The following is a 21,613-nucleotide window of genomic DNA, read 5'->3' on the forward strand; positions in this document are numbered from 1 at the left end:
AAATAAAAGTAATAGCAGTGCCTCTAATCTGGACTGGAGATGGGATAGGAGACTTGCAATCAGCTGAGCACAACTATAAATCTTGTCTTGTTTTTCATTGTGCTAACAATATAATTATGCTAACGTAACTCACATTATTTCCAAAGCTCCCAGTTTGTATATCTACCCATATGGCTATGCGCTACCCTGCTAATGACTTTTGCAGAGCACTCAAGGAATTTGATTGAAGTGTATATTATTTATGTGTTATACAGGAAAGATGAAAGGAAGAAAGAAGGGATGTTCCTTACCTTTAACCTTTATCTTGCTGTTCATCTGTGTCACTGGGCATATAACTACTGACTTAGATGACGACAAAGGAGAGGATGCTCTCGGTAAGAGGTTACAAAAATGACACATAAAATGATCTCAGATAACAAAACCCACTATGTTAAAATGCACTGTAGATGTAATTCTGTACTTGAGAATTTTTCTGGGAAACTTTTGAAAGTGGAACGAAGCTAAAAATGCACTGGTTTCTAACTAACAGGTTGATGCTCAGAATTTTGCATTAAGCTCTAGCAAATTTGCCTTCTATAAATGCTTGTGTTTCCCATGCTTTTTTTGAACTTCTAATCCTAATCAAACATTGTGTTAGATATCAAGATTATTCCCTTAAAGCTCTGCTTTAGGACCCATGGAAAACTTCAGTGTTTAGGGAAAAGAACATACAGCTGGTAAACTCAGGTTTATCTCCCCACGCAAATGGAGCAGAAACATGATGAATAACATTGTAGGCTAATGTTACTCTGTCCTGTGTACAGCTCTCCTGAGTCACAGTTAATTTGCAAAGTTTGGTCTAAAGATGATGCAATTGCTGCCCTCATTGATTTTCTGGGCCTTGAAGAAGCTCTTTGTCTAGCCCCAAGTGATTTGATGTTGTTGGATATATAAAACCTCACCAGTTAGAAAGAGATTTTTGTTAAGAAAAATAGTGCAGAAGTGTGACTGTTAGAACTGGGGGGTTTCTTGGATTCTTACCACTGTAAAATCATTTTTTACTTTCACTTCATTGAAATTAAGTAAGGTGGATCAAACTTCTATACTGGATATCATTGTGAAAGATATTTTAGTCTTCTATGACATGATTTTGAGAAAGCAGATGAGGCAAAAATAAACTTTTTGGGTCATACTAAAATATTCTTCTATCCTTTGAGAAAATCATTTACAATTGTGATCTCTTTCTTAAGCTGCAGAGAACTATGCAATGGATACTTCTCCCATTTGACGGGTCTGATTTTGAAGCCTAACTGGGAATGCAGCTAAGGGGAACCTTTTTTTCCCATGTTGACACTCTACTTAATCTGCCCATGTCTTGTCCGAATTCCATCAGATTATTTCTATCAGTCTTTTGCAGCAGTGTTCCTTGAGACAAAAATATTAATTGTGCACAATCATAGCTATACTGCAAATGAAGCTAGTGTTTTAGGACCATGTCATAATTAGTCACTACAATTTAAGATATGCACTGTTCCACATTAAGCATATGCTTAGCATGGTTGTGTAGTTAAGACTGTTTCATACAGAATACATTTGTTTCTCTAACCCTGAAGCACATAAATGCCCTTCTTGTTTGGGGGCAAAATCACATTTATTTTTGCTCTACCCTGCAATTCTCAGTTTTATAAAAATCCTTAGCCTAAGCTTGCAGTTCACGAAGGCCAAATTGTTTTGCTTGTTACGATAACACACTTCATCACCAGAACAAGAAATCTTCTGGATTAACTTTTTAAAGTAAAAGATAAGACTTATAAAAAGGTAAAAAGTTTATAAAAGACAGTAAGAAAATAATCTCAAGGAAATTAAAAAGTCTTTTTATTGGGCATTTTTTTATCACTAATTATTTTACAACCAGTCATTTAAGATTATACAACCAGTAACTGATTTAGTATGAGGACCAGTTCCAAACTTTTGGGCTTGTATTCCAAAGTAAAAAGCAATCAAATGTGATGCTTAGAAATTAAACTAAGACCCTGTTTTTGTGACTACTGTGCAGTGTTTACAAACAATATTTTTGCAGTACTCTGTTTCTATAAAATTACTAGATTTTACTAAATACTAGTTGCTAATTAAAATTATATTTGTTGTTTCTTAAGACAAGAGTGAAATTCTGGTCTTGGTGAATTTAACTGTAGAGAATTTGTAGGCTGCAATTTCACTGATAGCATTTATTTTCTGAGTTAGTTATAAAACATTGACATATTTTACCCTAGAATTCAATAACTTTCAGGTATTAAAGGATAAAATAAGTTGTGTGCGTCCATTATTCGTAATGTCATACTTTTGAATCACATTGGGTACAAGTCCTTTGTGCATCTAAGAGGGGGGTTTTGTCTATTAGTATTTAAATTACAGTAATAATTAAGGTTGCAAGTCAAGTCCAACAGGATAAAAAGGATTCTCAATTTGTTCTCTTCTGGCAAAAACTGTCATTTTTCCACCAATAAATAAGGGTGATAACAAACATAAAAGATATAAAAATAACTAGCTTATATATGTTGTTCAGTAATACCTTATGTGGTTGGGAGCACTTTAGTTGATGTTCCAAAGCCTGAAGAAGATGACTCACAAGTTGAATATACTTTTTATTCATATGTGAAAGTTTATCAAGAATAAATGTGACTGCTTAAAGAAAGGGTAGGAAACACATGGGTAGGAAGAGCACTGAACAGTGTGCGGGTGGGAAGCTGTCAAAGTGACGAAGATGGAGAGAGAAGAAACAGCTAATCATTAATGACAAGGTGCTTAGTATTGATATCACTTATCAAAGAGAGACATTTACAAGAAAGCCTGGAAAGATGACAGTGTATCTTTTATAATGAAGTATAACCACAGGAAGTCATATAAGGTTGAGAACCCTTAACCTAAGCAAACAAAACCAGAAAGTATTTCACATAAAAAGTCAGAAATATTCCTGACCAAGTTTTGTTTTCCCAATTTAATTTATATAGTTCTGTTTTGAAAAGCTACAGTGCAGTAATGCTGTTTTCTTTCATATGTATTGTGCCATAGATATAATACAAAAATCAGTTCACTTTCTAATTGAAAGGATGTATTTTTAACAACCAGCCCTGCAGATTATCTGTAAGAGTCTGAAAAGTCAAGATAGTCTTGTATTATGCCTACAGCCAGGGGAAGAAGTATTGGTTTTACTTGCATTCATCTAAGAGGATTAGAGGCATTATTCACCACTTCTGGTTTTGTAATACTACATTGCTTACCAGTAAAGTGATAACAGTGCTTTGCATTGATCATACAACATCCATGGGCTCAGGGCTACAGCATGACTAACTCCAGATTATTAGAGCTCTTACAGTGAAATTACTGAGTGTCAGTTGATAGTTGCTATTCATGTATTAAACAGCCATGTATTGAGTTGCAAAAGTTGCCATGTGAATGACAACAAATGTGAGAATGGCTGTGCTGTGTAGGAACAGTCTTGGCTGGTATCCTGTTTCTGGCAGTTGCCAAAAGTAGGGAGATGGAAAGAATGGAGGAAGAAGGTAATGACATAAAATATCTGTCCTAAATGTGCTTATTGTGACCCATTTCATCAGCATTACTTTGCACTTACCAGAAACTATGGAGTGGAAAGATTGTTAAGACAGAGCAGTGGACGCTTGGTGCCTTCTGTTATGAAAACCTATGTAGCTGATGTAATAAAGTCATTAAATTAAAAATTTGAGGAGAGGGGAGAAGGAGAGGAGAGGAGGTTTTCTTCACTTTATTTTGGTTTTAGTATGTCAAGTAATCACTTGTGTGACATTGAACATCAGCTGTAACCATTACTTAATATATTTCTAGCAAAACAAACTCAATTTTCTTGGTCTAGGGTAGTACAGTCCTATAACTCTATAGATTTTCTAAGTTTATTTGGACCAGATGCCTAAATTGGATGAGTAATAAATATCCAACAGGGCCAGATCCAATGTGGATGATTAAACTAATTTTCTTTTTAAAATGACAAATGCAACATGCTACACTTAAGAAGGAGAGTCATTGCATTCATAAATATCAGGTGAAAAATAACTTTTGAAGCACCTGTATAACAAGGTTATATTTGCTGGAAAGTAAGTGGAAGTTGCAGAGCATTACAAAAATAATGCAATGTTGTTGTAAAAAAAAAAAAAAAAAAAAGGCAAAAAAAAAGCAAGTAATTCTGTGAAGTATTAATAAAAATCACTCTATTTGGCACCAGTAATGCATCAGGTAGAGGATTATGTTCAGCTCTGTGCAGCACAGTTTAACAGTAATCCAGACCAATAGGAAAAGATCCAAAGGAGTTGTAAGAAGGTTAGAAAGCAAGGCCAATAAAAAGATTGGAAGAAGGGAGTTTATTTAGTATAGAGATAATTAAGAGGAGACAAAAGCCTTCCAAAAGAAAGACTGGATGGTTTGAAATTATTCTGTCTATACACTGAAGGAAGTACCAAATGATTTTAATATGTAATAAAGAATATTTAGGCTGTATATTACAAAAAAGGCCTGTCTTGTGAGAAGGGTAGTGAAAACCTGGAACTGGCTGCTTCAGGTTGCTGGGAATTTTACTTCACTGGAGTTTAAGAATAATTTGGACATCTGTCAGAAAAGGTCTCAAGGTATTTATACCATTAGAAATACGTCAAAACTTGAATGAGAAACTCCATTAAAATTCTTTCCAGTTTTAACTTTCCATGTTTCTATTGAAGAATATTCACTGACCTTCCTAACAGGCATCTTCCCTAAATGTCATATCCTGTGCTCTTCACAAAGGACCTGATATGTAGTAGGAAAAATTTGTTCCAGTGTTCAAGAGCAGAGGAGGCCTTATACTACGAATTCATTTTCTCAAGGTATATTCCACATATGAAATGAGTACAGGCAGATTTGTATCCGTGCAGACCTACTGGCCAAACACTCATGCTTGCCTTCTCATCTGCTGCTCTAATCTGAGAAGGAAAGCTAATTTTGTATCATCTGTGTGAGTCAAGTGTTCCCAGGTATAAAATAATGGGGAAGAATTCTTCCACTGTTCCCAAATGCAAGAATGATTCAGTTCCCACGAATCCTTTTGAGACTTTTTTTCTTCGGAGTCACTTGGTTATTGTTCAAAGTTGGAGGGTTTGGCCCCAGGGTACAGATTTTAGCCAAAGTATGGTAACTTGCTAGCACTCCTAAGAAAATAAATGTCTGATTGCCAAAAAGTGTGACACACATAGTCATTATGTTTGCAGCAGATGTCAGTGCATCTGACAGTGGTAACTGTCACTGTGACTGCAGAGGAAAGGCATTAGGAGGTAAGCAAAACAGTGATTTAGTTCTATGGGTTTGATGGGAAACAGGCTAGGAGTTGAGACCAGAAAGTTCCTAAGATAAACTCTACTAAGCCATTTGTTCATCATCGTTGTGTAGTTTTGCAACTGTGCTTGCACACTATTTAGGTTTTCATAGCCCACAATGTTGGTGTGGCATAATGTAGCAAGCAAAATGAGCTGACATAACCCCATGTCTGAAATTCCAGTAGTTAGGAAACCTAGTGAGTTTTCACAACCTCTTCTAGACTGAACTGGGTCACTGACACAGGTCATGTGGGAGATCTCATTTCTTGTGTGCCAAGAAAATAACGTGTTTATAAACCAGCTGCCAGCCCTCACCCCCAACCACATTTGAGTTGAATCTATTTTTGTGGAGCTCTGAATGTTTGATTTTACCATTTCAGGAGTTATTCCAAAAGTTACTGAAAACTTTGATGTTCTGAAGGCATTTTTTCTCTATTACTGAGTGGGGGAATTCCAAAGTTTCATTTTGCAATGCAATATCCTCTCAACTTTTTGAAGTTGAGCCTTTTTAAGCCCCTTCCAAAGGATTCCCAAACCTGCTGGAGAACTTTAGACCTTTGAGGTCCAACTTGGAATCTCTGTGACTTCTAAATCCTAATTCTTTATGGACTTAGGAAGACCCAGATAAGGAAACTGGCAAGAAACAAAGTTCAGAAATCTGTTTGGCAAGTTGAGCTCCATAGGAAGTTTACGGAATCTAACATCTCTTAAAAATGTTTCTTTTAATTCATCCGCATTTCCTATTAGACAGTCTTCAATAATATTCTCAAATCTATTTTCTTAACTCCAAAATCTCTAAATATAATTTCACTAGTAAGGAAACAGTCACAAACTATTTTAGGGACTGAATATTTAATGACAATTTTGAAATTAGTCCTCTTAATCTGTATTTTAACCCCAAATTGTCCATTTTTGGAAGAACGAATTGTGTGCTACAATTTTTGTGTTGATGCTAATTGTGTAATAAAGGTTGTTAATTTTTTTCAAGGATTTAAATGCTATCAGTTAAAATATTTTAGTGCTGAAAATTGTTTCTTTCTGGTAGGTTTAATAGCTATCAGTAGCTCAAATGGAATAAAATTAGTAAACTTCCATTGACCTCAGTATTTATGAGGATTTATCTGCTGTGAATTTCATTTAAAGATTATGTAAGGCCAATTCTATATGTTAAAATTAGATATCCACAGAGCAGGTAGGTAGTAGTTATACCAATTTCCTTTTTACCATGTCGTAAAACCTGATGTTTGTGGATTCTTTTAATTAAAGCTGGAAACTTAATCTAGTTAGTAGTAGGAAGCTGTGCAATGATCATGTAAACTCTTGTCCTCTTCCCCCCCCCCCCCCCCCCCCCCGGGCCACTGCAAAGAGCACTGATAGATACTTTTGCATATACATGTTAAGAGACATCAATGTTCTGATTAGCTCTGGGAGAATGAATGAAAAATTTCAGGTCTGTTTTTCTGGCTGCTATTGCAAGCACACAAGCTCTGTACATCTTTCAAAATCCTCTAGGGTAAAATATTTCCTTGGAAAAGCAAAACAGGAAAAGATATTAAACCATATATTGATAAGGGATCAGTATCACAAACTGGATTGTCAGTCAGAATTTCCTTATAGACATTCACAGTGTAAAACTTTGCTATTGCTCTTCTTCACAGTATATATATGAAAATTTTTACAAAACATTCCCTGACCTGAGTGTATATTGAAAGATGTAGAAATGACACCATTTGAAAAGATAAAATTTCTTTTCACCTTAACTTTCTAGTTGTGTACTTCTTAGCTCTTGAAAGCTCTAATGCAAGAACGATGAGATCAAAGAAAATAAGATAGTATGGTGACTTTTCAGTTGTACTGGATGGATTTATGTGCCACTGAAGTGTCATCTGATAGAAGAATGGTGCCCTCTGCAGGGCTGTCTTGCTTGGTTCATCCCACACTGCTAGGAGATGTCTTTATGAGCTATGTTCGCTATCAGAAGTGCATGGAAGAGAGTACAAAGAACCCTCTTTCTGCCTTTTTTATGCAGGGGTAGTCATTGTCTTTTTGGGGGCCACTAGGATTTTGTCAATGTATTTGTTGTTCAGAACTGCTCACTAGCTCCTGTGAATAAGCTACTCTACATAGCTATTTAGAGATTTGTGATGAGGAGTTAAAGTTTATAATATGAGCTGTTCTGGTTGAAAATTGAAACCACACATTCGGTTTGATTGAATGGCATTTGTGTTCCAGTGCAGCTGATGATTTAATTTTTACATCTGTGTTTAGTGCGTTCAGAGCTTTACAGCCAGATATTATGCAGTGCCTCTCTAGCAGAAGACGCAAGCAATCTCATTTTGAAGTTATGCTGTGTAGTGAAGCAAACTTAATAACAGTTATTCTACTTCTCTGTATTACAGGTGCTGCTTTGCCACCACTGAAACTAGGGCATTCAGTCTGTGCCATGAAAGCAGATGAAGGTCCATGCAAAGCAATCCATATGCGCTATTACTTCAATATTCAAAGCCGTAAATGTGAAATATTTGAATATGGTGGATGCCATGGGAATGAGAACAACTTTCAAACACTGGAAGAATGTCAGAAGAAGTGTGTGATAACAGGCCAGTACCCATTCTCTTATCCTCCTATCAGTTCTTCATTTGCATCTGTTACTTCTCATCCACAAGCCATATGAATTTTGGAAGTAGAGGACCCCTTCAGTTTCTATTAATACAGTGATGAGATGCCTCTAATTATATTCCCAAGTATTATGCTATGTTGTAGTCATCTGAATTATTTTATGTTGTGCAAGCAAATATTCAGGATTTGGAAAGGTAAGTATGACTCTTTTTAGTGGACCTGTGGAATAGAGAGACCAATGCAAGAAAGCTTATTTTCTAGCTAGAGCCCTGTTTTGAATGAGTTCTTAAAGTGAAATTGATTTTGAGGGTGGGCTAAGCTGGTGGGCAGCACAGATGTTCTTATTGCTTTCAGAGTATCTAACCCAATTTTTGATCCCAGGTTTCTCCTTCATGTGAGAAGCTGATAGAAGCTGTCCAAAATCTTGGACATCTGCTATGATTCAACATAATTAGAACTATGGTAGTAAAAAAGTTATCATTAAAAATGTCAGTTATAGCTGTTTGTCATAAAAGACCTGTTTTGCTGAAACCTTATCAATAAATCGTTGGAAAGAAGCGAATGAGATCCAAATATGATACACAGCAGAATATGCAGAAAGTGCCTTGTGAATGCTGGTTTTGTTATTCAAAATGATCTTTGTAATTAACTAATGCTTTCAGCCTTGTGAAAGTAACCAACTCCTGTTCCTCACAGGAGTGTATGAAAGTTAGAAGATTCTTAAACTTGGAAGTTAATGCCAGTGGAGCTAGAAATTTGACAAGTTCATATTTTTAGAGACTGAAGGAATTCAAGTCTTGTTGAGAGTTTCCTCTTGATACCTAATACGGACCTTGCTTTCATGGGAATTAGATGGAATGTGTCTGGCTATGTAAACAGGAAGTGACAGTTAGGGAAGTACTGAGGGAGGGCAATAGAAATAGAAAGAAAATTCCAAAATAAAGAGCTCCTCAAAGGTGTGTGATAACCCTCAGATAGTATACTAACTATGTGTTTTTTTTCCCCAAGTGAATTCATATATTGGACATTCATTTATTTAGACTTTGAGATAAGATAGAAGGATACATTCTCAACAGAAGGTACTTCTCAGTCACATACGCCTTGCCCAGCAGCAAAATACGTCATTGTTACTGAACTCAAGACAGTTGATTGCTGGGCAATCCTGCAGTAGAGAACAGTTTACAGTTTATTCTGAGGATGGACAACAAAATAATGTGAAAATTGTTAATCTCTCCTGCCTATTAGAGAGGTACCCCGGTAGCACCCTACTGCTGTGCAGATCTTGGTAGGTGTCACTTTGTTTGCCCTATTTTCATAATTTATTCTAGCCCTGGGCACTTCCATAAAACTGGAAATCTGCTGATGTGCTGTAGGCACTGAGTTGATTTGCAGGATATAGATTTGTACCTTCTAGGATTAGCATAGGTCACGTTCAAGCACTTATATAGGTTACAGAAAATACTTCCAGAAACTTGAGATTAGAAAATTGATTTCAGAAGCTCCTTTTTGGGTTTTCTGACCCAAACAGACTATATATATATGACAAGCTGATATATAGCATCGTGCTTTGTCTGTAGTAAATGTAAATGTCTCTGTTAGCCATCTCCCATCCCTTCCAGAATTCACATCTATGCAGTATTTAGATCAGGCCTTAAATCTGTTACATTACCTGTTTCACAACACATCTGTATTTCCTGATAAAAATTACTGATAAAAATTACTATGAACTGTGTCACTAAATTTATTCTAAACATCAGAGTAAGTATCTGTCTCCCATCTCAGTGTCAGAGTAATGGCTGGGGCTGATGTGCACATTACCCTAAGTAATATTTTAATAATGCTTGTTAGTTATAATGCTTCTAATCCTCAGAATCTGCAAACATTAAATGATCATATCAATGAGCCAGGTACTGTTAAAAAGCAATTTATCTTCCCTTTTACCGACAGAAAAAGAAAGGTGGTAAGGTAACAGAAAAATAAGTGAAGTCCTTAGACAGTGTTACAATCAGAGCAGGGAGTACAGCTCAGGGTGTCTGGTATTTACTTGACTAGTAGGCATAATCACTTCTCTTCTGTCTGCATGAACTATATAGTCTTAATACTATATTATATAGTCTTAATACATATTTACACTTCCACAAGGTTGATTAAGTCTTTCAAATAGTTACAGGTGTTTAAAATGAAAGGCAAAAGTACTAAATCAGGTTCTGTTTCCTTATACTACTTCTCAGCTACCCATATAGGTAGCTGATGTTTCCTCCTAGATGTGTTTATGAAATAGAATAACTTGTTTGAATACAAACCAGTGCCACAGCAACACATGTCCTTGTCCAGCACAGGCTTTGCGAATTTCTCGAGTAATTCAGTTCTTTGACTCAGACTTTTCTCCCTCTGTACCCAGTCCAGCCACAGCAAGGGAAGGAATAAGTGAGTATATATGTTTATTATACATTCCTAATATGACAATTTCTAATAGTGTTTACAATTTACAGAGTAAAGCAGGGTTGCTTTCTCACCGACACAAAGTGAGCCAGAATAGTGTGGCTGAGTGGAACAAGGCCTCAATGGGACTGTGTGTATAAATAATAGCAAAATTTAACCTGAAGTGTTGTACATGAGCACAAAGTCTTACTCGTTAGAAAATACTGGAAGAACAGCTAACAGAGGAAAACCCATCTTTCCTAAAAAGTATCACTGGTCTTGATCCCTTTGATCTTTCCAGTGAGGAGATTACTTGCATTTTATTTACTCACTAAATACTAAGTCAAGGCATTATTTACCAGTCACACCTATTTTCTGATCTGCTGGCACCACCATGCATTTCTGTTATTGTACCTGGCACTACAGACAATGCACTCAAAAGAAAAGGAAAAAAACAAAAACCAAAAAAAACCCACAAACATAAACCTTACATTTTAGAATGAAAGCAGATTTCAGTTATTTTTCTAATCAACTATGTTTTGCTTTCAAACAATTGCATGCTTATAAAATTATCTCTATCAGGATGGAAAAAACACTACAAAATTTCACTAACAACTTGTCAAAGTGAAAAAGATCAGATCACTCCAGTCTTTAAGTGAACAGCAGTTCTTCAGTGCATTTTACTCTAAGAATTACTTTGAAACTTATCTTTTGATGGCTTCTGGCAAGATCCACTAATGACCCTCAGAGACCAGATGTGCTCCAGGGAAGAAGTGGCAAGAATCGGTCACAGTCTTGCCCTGTTTTCAGGAGTTGTATATGGGTGAACGTAGTGCTAATGATATTAAAATAAGGTATATCTTGAAACGACAACCCATCAAGGAAGAATGATATGGAAATCATAATTCCTTGGTTACTAAATAACATAATCTAGCATTTCAAGTTAAAAAAAAAAAAAAAAAGACATAGAGAAAAGCATCTTCCTGAATATAAACATCTTGCCCTAAATGCAATCACACACAAAGTCAATGAAAGTCTGTCCTACTTGGATCTGAAATGGGTCTTACACCAACTCTTACTGATTTGGCTGAGAAGGGAAAGAACCTTTACATCAAAAATTCAGTTTCTTTTCATGCTGAAGTCTCAGATACTATTAGAAGTGCAGATTATTATTTTGGTGCTCATGTACCTGTATTTGTTTCTTTAGAAATCAGTTAGGATAAAAGCTCTTTACGATATTGTTCTTTCTCCAGACTATGCTATTTGTGTCTTGGATTCTTCACACCTGAGTTAAAAAAAAACCAAAAAACAAACAAACAAAAAAACCTAAAAGTAAGATAGAATTTAAGTAATACGTTTTTAAATCTTCATAAGAAACTACTGGATAGGAACAGATGACAGTTCTTGGCAGAAAATCAAACAAAGCAGAATCTCGTTACAGGGGGATGGAAGATCAGGGCTGTGCTTAACCAGTATATGAAACTAGCACAAAAATGACATTTTGCTCCTTTTATTCTTGCATTTCTACAAACTGTCCTATCAGAAGTTCTAGCTGTTCATCCTGTTCAGGAACTGAACCCTACAGTATTTAAGGAGACCAAATAGCTTTGTGCTGGTTCTAGCAGAGCTTATAATCAGTAACAGATTTCAGATTTCTTGTATCAAGGCCTAAGTGAAAATTCTGATATCTCTATATCTGGGTCATTTTTTCCAACCAGAATATGCCAGTTTTAGTGCTTGTTAGTAGAGAAGGTAGGGATGTAGTGCTTGAGGCTTAAAAGGCAGGGGCTGGTCTTGCTTCCAATTTGGGCTGCAGGTTGCCGACTACCAAACTGGGTGTAAAAGACTTACATTTAGTGTTGAGTAATCATCACCCCTGTAAAGGTTTATGGCTAAAGAAACTGATGTCCTTCCTCTACTTAGCCCAGCCTGGGCAGATTTTTGAGTATTAATTAGTATTACTTATTCTGTATGGTTATCCAGAAGATGTATCTCTATCAGAATTGAATGATGACATTTTCGTGCGCATTCAAGACAGATTAATATAATTTTAAGGAGTTAAAAATTATTCAAATTGTGGCATTAATGTGTTGCATAGTAATTGTCTGTTTACCTGACAAATGGCCTTTCTAGACTTAAAATTCTTTCTTTGTCATATGGCTTCCATGGGTCATAAGTTTGTATAATGGATTTAACTGATTTCCGCTCCCTGCACCCCCCACCCCCCCTGTATAACGAGCTTCGAAATTTCTTTCCATATTTATTAAATTTTCAGCACAGAAATTAATGAAACTTGCTGCTGAACTCCAAAGTTAATACGTACATAGAAGTTTAAAAAATTAATGTTGGCAATGTTATTCAAAGAGAACAACCTTCCTTAAAAGGTGTTTTCTTCACTTCTGCAGTGTTTTGTTTAGAAAATTGTGATTAATCTGTTTCTAGTTATGGCTCCACAAAGTTTAATGAATACAGTCTTTCCAGATAAAAAATTGAAAGTTATTTTTCTTGATTAGCATTCAGCATTAGAAAGACCTGGGATCTAGGATGTGAAGATAGTTCTTTTTCTGTCACTAGGCTGGCTTTTGGTACTTTACATCTGGTGTCTGGTTTTGGGTTTCAGCTGGACCCACAGCATTTTTGCCACGTTTGGAGCAGGGTTGTTTGCAGGACTGCAGCTGCCAGTATCACCTCCAAAATGTGCAACTTCCTGGTAATTTGGAGTGTTTGCCCTAAATTCCAGTTTAAAGGCTAAGACAGAGGGCTAAACTGAAAAAGGCAGGTTGACAGATACAGAATTTGGAATGAGAAGTGTCCAAAAGTCATCATCAGGTGCCATGAGTGAAGATCTATAAAATTATTTTTTCAGCCTAATGCTGCTATTTTGACCAATACTGTTACTTTGATTCTGACATGTAGGTTGGATCAATAACCAGAACAGATCTTCTGGACCAAATCCTGTACTGGCATATAGTTGGCATAACTCCATAGAATAAAACTGAGTTATTTAAAATAAGAACTGGCTTAGTGTCTACATTTTGGTACTCAGCCCAAGTACAGTGTTTGGTGTATGCTTAATAGTGATCCAAGACTCTGCAAGTGTTGAATCTGCTATGAGGAACTGGAGCAATAAAGGCTCATTATTTCTGTATTCTCTGAATGAATAACAGCAGATAAAATGGTTTGGTGGCACAAACCAGTATGCTGTTGACCATCAGCAATAAAATAAACAAATAAGTTAACCCACTTTTGCCAGCGTAATTCAGTTACAAAAAACAAAACAAAAAAAATTAGTAGGTTTTATTTGTTAAAGCTGTCTTTGTCTGTGCAGTCTTGTAGTATATTGTTATATTAATCTTACTTTATGTCTCCAGTATTTATTACTGCAGGAAAATTGCTATTTAGTAACTGTAGAAACCAAACTGAGAAGACAATATAAGTGATAGCAAAATGCTTAAAAATAAAGAAAAATCTGAGAGATACTCAGATAATTATCACTGTGAAGAATATGGTCAAAATGGCTAAAAATAAGCTAAAGGGAAGTTATGCAATGTATATACAAATCCAGAAGTAATAACATGAATAGTCACAGTGTCTGATTTTCCAGTATTAAGCACAAATACAAAAATAAATGAGATAACATGAGTGAATTGCCAGGCTTCTTAAATCAGAACTTCTTAAAATTTTTGAATAAACCATCTAAGACAGAAATGAGTAATTCCCAGAACTGGCTGAAGTCAGTACAAGAGAGTTCAGAGAGCCCAACTATGGGTTGGCCACTCCAAGACTCTCTAAGACAGTGTTCAGATTCAAGATGCCTAGTTCTGACTCAAGTCTCCTAGAAATCAGCTGCATTTTTTTTTTTTTTCATGTGCCCAATACGCACCACTTCAGGGAAGAAAAAATTACTTTTAACAGGAGTTTGCCTATATGCTCTATTGCTTACTGGATATGAGTAGAATCACAAATGTCATCACTAGCGCAAAGGTCCTAATTTTTGAGGCAGTGAATATATATCTTAGGCTACTTACGCTTCTAACATGGGAAAATACCCGCTGATAAAAGGTTCTGGACATGAAAGCAATTCTAATGTCTATTATGTACACAGCATGTCTACTCAGAAATATGGTTTGTTTACAAAGATGAAATTAACTCAGCTGTAGATTCGGTGTTTTGACTGAAACCAGAAGCAAAAAGACACTGTTGACATGATAGTAAGATTAAAACATTCTAGGCCTGTATAAACTCACAATAGATTCTTCCTGTTCTGTGCCAGAAGAGTAGAGATCATATGCCAAAGTATGATTGCTGATTTTGGCCTGAAGGGGACAGCTGAGTGAATTAGTGAAATGGCCTGATGTGAGTGTCCATGGTTTAGGTCATGAGTTTAAATGCTGAATGCACAGCCTCCTACTAATAGGAAGCACTGGAAAGATGTTCAAACAAATTATATGTCACTCTAAAGTGCACGTCATGTCTTTAAATAATATATTTTTTTTTTTAAGGATGCCAGCTGCATTGTCCCAGAGATGGAAGGAAAATGTATCATGAGAGAATTTCTACCCAATAGATTTTCTTTGAAAATATAACATAGGCCATGTTTCCAGACGAAAAAGAAAAAATTTTAGTAGGATTATGGCACACAAGGGCAGTACAGCTAATGGTAAAAGCTTATTAGTTGTCATCAGCACCTCTTAAAATAGGAGCCACGGAAGGTGCATCACTATATAAAGGATGGTTAGAAACACTTGCTCTGGAATATGAGTGGAGAGTAAACTGCTAATATTCCTTTCAATTTTGGACTGTGAAGAGATTGTTATAAATAGCGGTGGTGGGAGACCATATTAAAATTACAAATTGCAGAAAAGGTGAGGATACAGATGGTTCAAGTATCTTCTGTTACTGCTTCCATAACAAGGAAGGGCACAGTAGCAACTGGACTTTCCAGCAGGAATTGTTTTCAGTCTGAGGTCTTGCTAGTAGGTACCTCCAAGCTGAGATAGGGCACAGCACTCCTGCATCCCCCCACCCTCGCTAGCTGGGCAGGGCAACTGTTTCTCACATACAAAGTCACAGAGAGGCTGCAGTGACGTCCTCTTAGTGTATGACTTAGAGGCCTTCTGGGAAACATGGCATGAGAGACTAATGCATGTGATTTAAATTCACACTAAAATCTATACCTCCCTTTGAATTCCCTTTTATTTCATGTTTCAAAGAAGGCTAGACCATGGGTTATGCTGAGGCTTTATGAGCAGGTCTCTGGAAGACATGTATCCACTGAAGCAAGAAGAGCCATCAGCAGTAGAAAGTAGTTGTAATATGCTTCTGCTACTGAACTGTTACTCTTTGCATGTACTGTAGGGAATTGGTATCTTCTTAAAGGGGGGCTGTGGTAGCTAAGTAAGATGGCCAGGTTCAGGCAAATGTATTGCTTCATTATAGTATGTTTGATTGCCTGACAGAGCAAAATGCAAAATAAAATTGCATTTGCTTTCCAGCAGATAACTTAGAATCATAGAATCACAGAATCATTTAGGTTGGAAAAGACCTTTAAGATCATCCAGTCCAACCATTAACCTCACATTACCAAGTCCACCACTAAAGCAATTAAGGGTAGAGAAGCAATTTCATGTTTCCTGGCTTGGTGGCTGCATTATTTTTAATGAAAATAAAACTAGGAATCATTAAGATTGGAAAGGACCTCTAAGATCATCAGTCCAATCATCAACCCAACACCACCATGTCCACTAAACAAAGTCCTGAAGTGCCACGTCTACCCGTTTTTTGAACGCTTCCAGGGATGGTGACTCCACCACCTCTCTGAGCAGCATGTTCCAATGCTTGACTACCCTTTCCGTGAAGAATTTTTCCTAATATCCAATCTAAATCTCCCCTGATGCAGCTTGAGCCCATTTCCTCGTCTGATCGCTAACTACATGGGAGAAGAGACCAACACCCACCTCACTACTACCTCCTTTCAGGTAGTTGTAGAGAGCAATAAGGTCTCCTCTCAGCCTCCTCTTCTCCAGACTAAACAACCCCAGTTCCCTCAGCCGCTCCTCATAAGGCCTGTGCTCCAGACCCTTCACCAGCTGCGTTGCCCTTCTCTGAACACGCTCCAGTACCTCAATGTCTTTCTTGTATTGAGGGGCCCAAAACTGGACACAGTATTCCAGGTGCGGCCTCACCAGCGCCGAGTACAGGGGGACAGTCACCTCCCTGCTCCTGCTGGCAACACTATTCCTGATACAAGCCAGGATGCTGTTGGCCTTCTTGGCCACCTGGGCACACTGCTGGCTCATGTTCAGCCAGCTGTCAACCAAGACCCCCAGGTCCTTTTCAGCCAGGCAGCTTTCCAGCCACTCTTCCCCAAGCCTGTAGTGTTGCATGGGGTTGTTGTGCCCAAAGTGCAGGACCCGGCACTTGGCCTTGTTGAACATCATACAGTTGGTCTTGGCCCATTGGTTCAGCCTGTCCAGGTCCCTCTGCAGGGCCATCTTACCCTCAAGCAGATCAACACTCCCACCCAGTTTGGTGTCATCTGCAAAGCATTAGCTGTACCACTCTATCCCTTCTCTCAGATGCAAGAGGTCAGTAGGCAAAGGAGAGTTTTGGAGAAACTAGCATTTTATAATGCCATTAAGAAAAGCACAAGTACAAAAGAAGAATTATGAAGCAGTGCAATTAAGATGACTTACGTAAAGTCCAGAAGCTACTATTTCATGTGTCTTGGAAAACATCTCCAAAATAAAAAAATATATTAGCTATACATGGCCACTTTTCTTTCTCTCAGCTGACGAAAACTTTTCAGCCTTTATTACATATTGGCTAAGCCAGTCTCCCTTTGGACTCCTTTGTAGTTTTATGATTAGGCAGTCTCCTAGAAGGGGATGAAGGTTTGTTTTCAGTCACTGGAAAGGTATGCAGGATTGAAGTCAGATATCCAGCTTCTTGAGTAAGTACAATGAAAGCCAGGCTCCTCCATTAAAAATGACAATAGCAACTTCATCACTGCTGATCAGGCACTAAAAGAACAGTGCAAAGAAGTTTGTCATCTGTACTACCCTAAACATAGTTGGAGATTACTTGGCTGAAAGGGCTTTAATATCATAAATGACATAATGAACACTTTACTCAGACACTACATAGCGTAGCAAAGGAATTAGCATGAGAGAGGTCTTTGCTAACTAGATCAGCTCCGAAGCTATTAGCTGTATCAGCTACAGCAGTTGGGTTAGGTCTGCTAATTACTCCTCTTTTGAGGACTAAGATTACGTAATACAGGATTCTTGTTCCAGTAACACAAAGAGGAATTTCTCTGTTCTATTCAATATTGGTATAATTTGATTCCAGTACTTTCCATATCCCTAAGTTTCCAGTATAGCGGGTCTTCTCATACAAGGGAAATGATACTTCAGTCCTCCCGAACAAGCTTTTGTGCCACTTCTCCAATGAAGAGAAGAAAGAAGGGGAAGAGATGCTGTATTCTTCCTCCTCAGTGCTCATAGTCACTGCTAAGCAGCCTGGTATCACAGGTGAGAGTTAACACATCTGCTTTTGCTAAATACTTTTCTTTTTATTTATATTGCAGAATTGCCTTGGAAGATGATGTTAACAAGAATTAAGAAAGGTAATTATGTTTACACAGTAGTCTAAGACTCTTACACAGCAATAAGGGATTTAGCTTCCTTTGATAAATTCCTTATGTATTGTTCCAAGCTATCTCCTAATAAAAACAAGAACATCAGACTGAAGTGAGTTCTTATTCCCAATCTTCTTCTGTATTTATCGAAGACTTTGAGGACATTTGTGGTCACTGAAGATAGTAGCTGCAATCTCTTCTCCCCAAAATAAACACATCATGACACTTCTTTTCTCTTTCTTCAATAAAGAGAAATGAAGGACTCTGAAGAGATTCAAGCATTATATAATTAGCCATGATGTGGAACTCTTATTGTGTGTTTTGAGAATAATCTAAATGCTTCCTCCACTGTTAGCAAAAACAGGAAAAAAACACTCTGAAAGAGAAATTTTCAAGCATTGCCTGTGTAGGAGCTAACAGAGGGTAGGGGAGTTCCTTTAATTACTCATTAAGCAAGGGAGCAAATTTCCCACTCCTGAAGGGGCAGACTGTTTACAGAAATTTAACAGGAATCTACAGAAATTCTGCCTCATACCCAGACTTCCTAAATAGCCAGTGCTTAAGCACTGAGAATCGTTTGTCTAAAACACTGTTGGCCTATTGAGGTAACCTATGTTCCTAACAAGAATATTTAAGTTTGACACTTACAACAGAGCTTGTGAAGACTTATTCCACCCCCACCCCCTCTTTCCACATTAAAGACTTATCTGGATTGGGCCTGATGCTTGTAGCCTGAGTTCCCTGAACACAGAAGAGTAAATTTCTTCACAAGTCAGCTCCTCTTTCTCTGTTAACCTTCCCTTATCCCTCCTTCCACTTGCTTCCTCTTGAATCGGTGTGCATTTAACTCCTCACAGAAATATCAATTTTTGCACATACATTTTGAAATAGGCTAATTAAAACTTTTATCTTTGCAGAATGGTATTCTGGAATATTTTCATACTGAGATGATGGTTTTCTTTTCCTGTTGTTTACTGTCTTTTCTATTCTTAACGCATAAAAAAAATCATGATTCTATGCTATGGAAGTTACTAAAGTTGATTTTCCACAGATGCTGCAGACGTTTGGCACTACTTCCTTTAAGGTCTGACCCTAGTTCCCTGCTTTTAATGACAAAACAGAACATATCCTATTAAATTCAGCTTGTGGCTATCATCAACATCATTACATGTTTACTATTGTTTCCAGTAATGTAGTCTTGAATATTGAGTCTCTGGAGAAAGTTATGGCATTTAGAAGTATAATACTTGTTTGTATAGTTAGGTTTATATTGCCTTCATGACCTCTTTCTTCAGAAGTGGCTATAAAAGTTAGCTGTGAGCTCAACTTATTTGGATTTAATTTCCTTTTTCTGCAAGAACCATTTTAATATAAGGAGTTTCTAAATGAAGAGCAGCTGGTTTTAAGAATCAGTCATAATCCTGTAGTCTACTTTACATACCCTTATTATTATCTGCCTTCCTTTCTTAGTTAATATCTACCTAATATTCTTTTTCTGTTATTTCCCAGTATTATGCAATGTTTGATGAAAGAATTGCTCCTGTAGCTCCTATTATCTGTGAGTTCCTAATAGGTGGTATATGGAATAGATACCACTCTGTTAGATTCTTGCCTGCTACCTGTCTACATAACTGTCTCATTTCTGTTCTCAGCTGAAAGCATATCATATGTTTTGCCCATACCTTTCATGGTTGTTGGTCTATGTGAATTTAGTTTTGTAAATCTGTGAACACCAATAGATGCTACATCTGAATAGTATGAAACGTGAAATAGAACTGTAGAATATATATACTTACTGGCAGAGAATGCAATTTGTAGTGAAGAACTGAAATTAAGCTCTCCAGGACTGCTTAAAATAGTTGATTTTGTTACTTTATGCAAGAACATTTTAATGGTTTAATTTTACATGTGATCTCTGAAAATGTCATTTTGCTGTTCATGAAGATTTATAACACTTGAAATACAAGATATTGACAATTATTTCTTGGAAAAAATACTAATTATGAGCTAGTACAATGTTTTATATAAATATATGATGTGCATCAATTGAGTTTAATAATATTCTTGTTCTAGCAATGATTTTTTAATAGATACTTGGCTAAAATAGATTTAATAGGATTGACTTCTTTACAACTCCATCACCTACTCCAAAAATATTAGGGATTTCAAAGCAATTGTTCTATAGTCATTTTTATTAAAATGGCAGCCCTCTGCACACTGTTTTAGTCTCATTATATTAAGTTTCACAGGTAAGGAAGGCCTTTATATGTCACATCTGATAAGATTGTCTTATAAGATGGCTAGATACAGTTTTCTCTGCAAGTCAGCTCAGTCAAGAATCATATTTCAAAGTATCTACTAGCAAGAATTTGACAATACCTCTACATTTCATTATTGTTTCCACGATTTTCTTTTAAGAATATGATTTTGAGAAAAAAATTGAATATGGTGAGAAATTGACATTTGGGGATTATTGTATGGCTATGTGCTTTTCTTCCCTGCCAGAAGCCATGATATCATGCCTTGATATTCAGTCAAATTACACAGTATTCATTTGTTAACTTTTTCTTGGTTGATATTATAGTTACTGATTGCAAGCTAGGAACTGGGACTGAAAAACGAGTTGGAATAGCTGCTCTGTCTCCCAGTTTCCTGTATCCTTTTATAGCAGTAGACTGTCCCAGACAAAATGCATTGTTAGATCTTTTTCTGTTCTTTTTTTAAAACTATTTCCTCTTTCCTTTTATTTTAACAGTGCTTTCTGTGTAATTCACGCTAAAATGACTGCATAAATGACAAGAATGTGTACTTAGATTCAAATGATCCAGCTGAGATTCAAATCTTGTTTTAATTCAGAGTAAAAACTGATTTTCTTCTTAGAGCTTCAATGTAGGAGGACACTTAAAGGAATCATTAGTCCTCATTTTCCAAGACATAATGTACTGGCTTCTTGAAAAGAGGGGAAAAAAGCAATAAAAATGTCCCTATAATGCTCCAGTGTAATATTGCTCTGTAATGCTCTGTTATATATAGAACAAGAGCAGTACAATAAAGCAGCAGTTATTTTACAGTTGGTCTTTAGTCCTAAGTTATAGGTTTATTTTATAAATTTTCTCCAGTTCTATTGTTGTCTTGGAATGTGTGTTGATTTTTTTTTTCTTCCCCCACCCTGTTCATCTGCCATTGTTCGTAGAAAAGCCCAACTTCTGCTTTCATGACAAAGACCCTGGAATCTGCCGAGGCTATTTTTCCAGGTATTTCTATAACAAAGAGACAAAGATATGTGAAGTATTCAAGTATGGTGGGTGCCTAGGAAACCAGAACAACTTCAAGAATTTGGAAGAATGCCAGACTACCTGCCAAGGCAACTGTAAGTTGTTGTCCTCGTTATTCTTAGTTTTATTATTGTATAAACAAGGTTGTGTTTTGAAGGTATCTTGCATGGAAAAAAGGCAACTTAGGGCACCGTGAGATGGCGATAATTTATACCTGAAATTAACATTAATTACAGATATTTTTACATAAAAATACTAAAATGAAAAATATAAATGAAAAAAACCTGATAGGTACTTTAATG

At 36.6% G+C, this 21,613-nt stretch overlaps 1 protein-coding gene across 2 annotated transcripts in view; it reads left to right on the forward strand.

Annotated features, from left to right (window-relative positions):
- Nucleotides 1–21,613, forward strand: part of TFPI (tissue factor pathway inhibitor) — a 45,214-nt gene that overhangs the window by 12,819 nt on the left and 10,782 nt on the right. For both annotated transcript variants that reach the window (XM_075710879.1, XM_075710878.1), the window contains exons 2-5: nucleotides 255–374; nucleotides 7,757–7,957; nucleotides 17,986–18,024; nucleotides 21,230–21,406. In XM_075710879.1, the coding sequence (XP_075566994.1) occupies nucleotides 260–374; nucleotides 7,757–7,957; nucleotides 17,986–18,024; nucleotides 21,230–21,406 (532 nt within the window). In that variant the 5' untranslated portion in view covers nucleotides 255–259. The remainder of the gene's footprint in view (nucleotides 1–254; nucleotides 375–7,756; nucleotides 7,958–17,985; nucleotides 18,025–21,229; nucleotides 21,407–21,613) is intronic.

Source organism: Pelecanus crispus, chromosome 5 (genome assembly GCF_030463565.1).
Source record: "Pelecanus crispus isolate bPelCri1 chromosome 5, bPelCri1.pri, whole genome shotgun sequence".
NCBI lineage: Eukaryota > Metazoa > Chordata > Aves > Pelecaniformes > Pelecanidae > Pelecanus > Pelecanus crispus.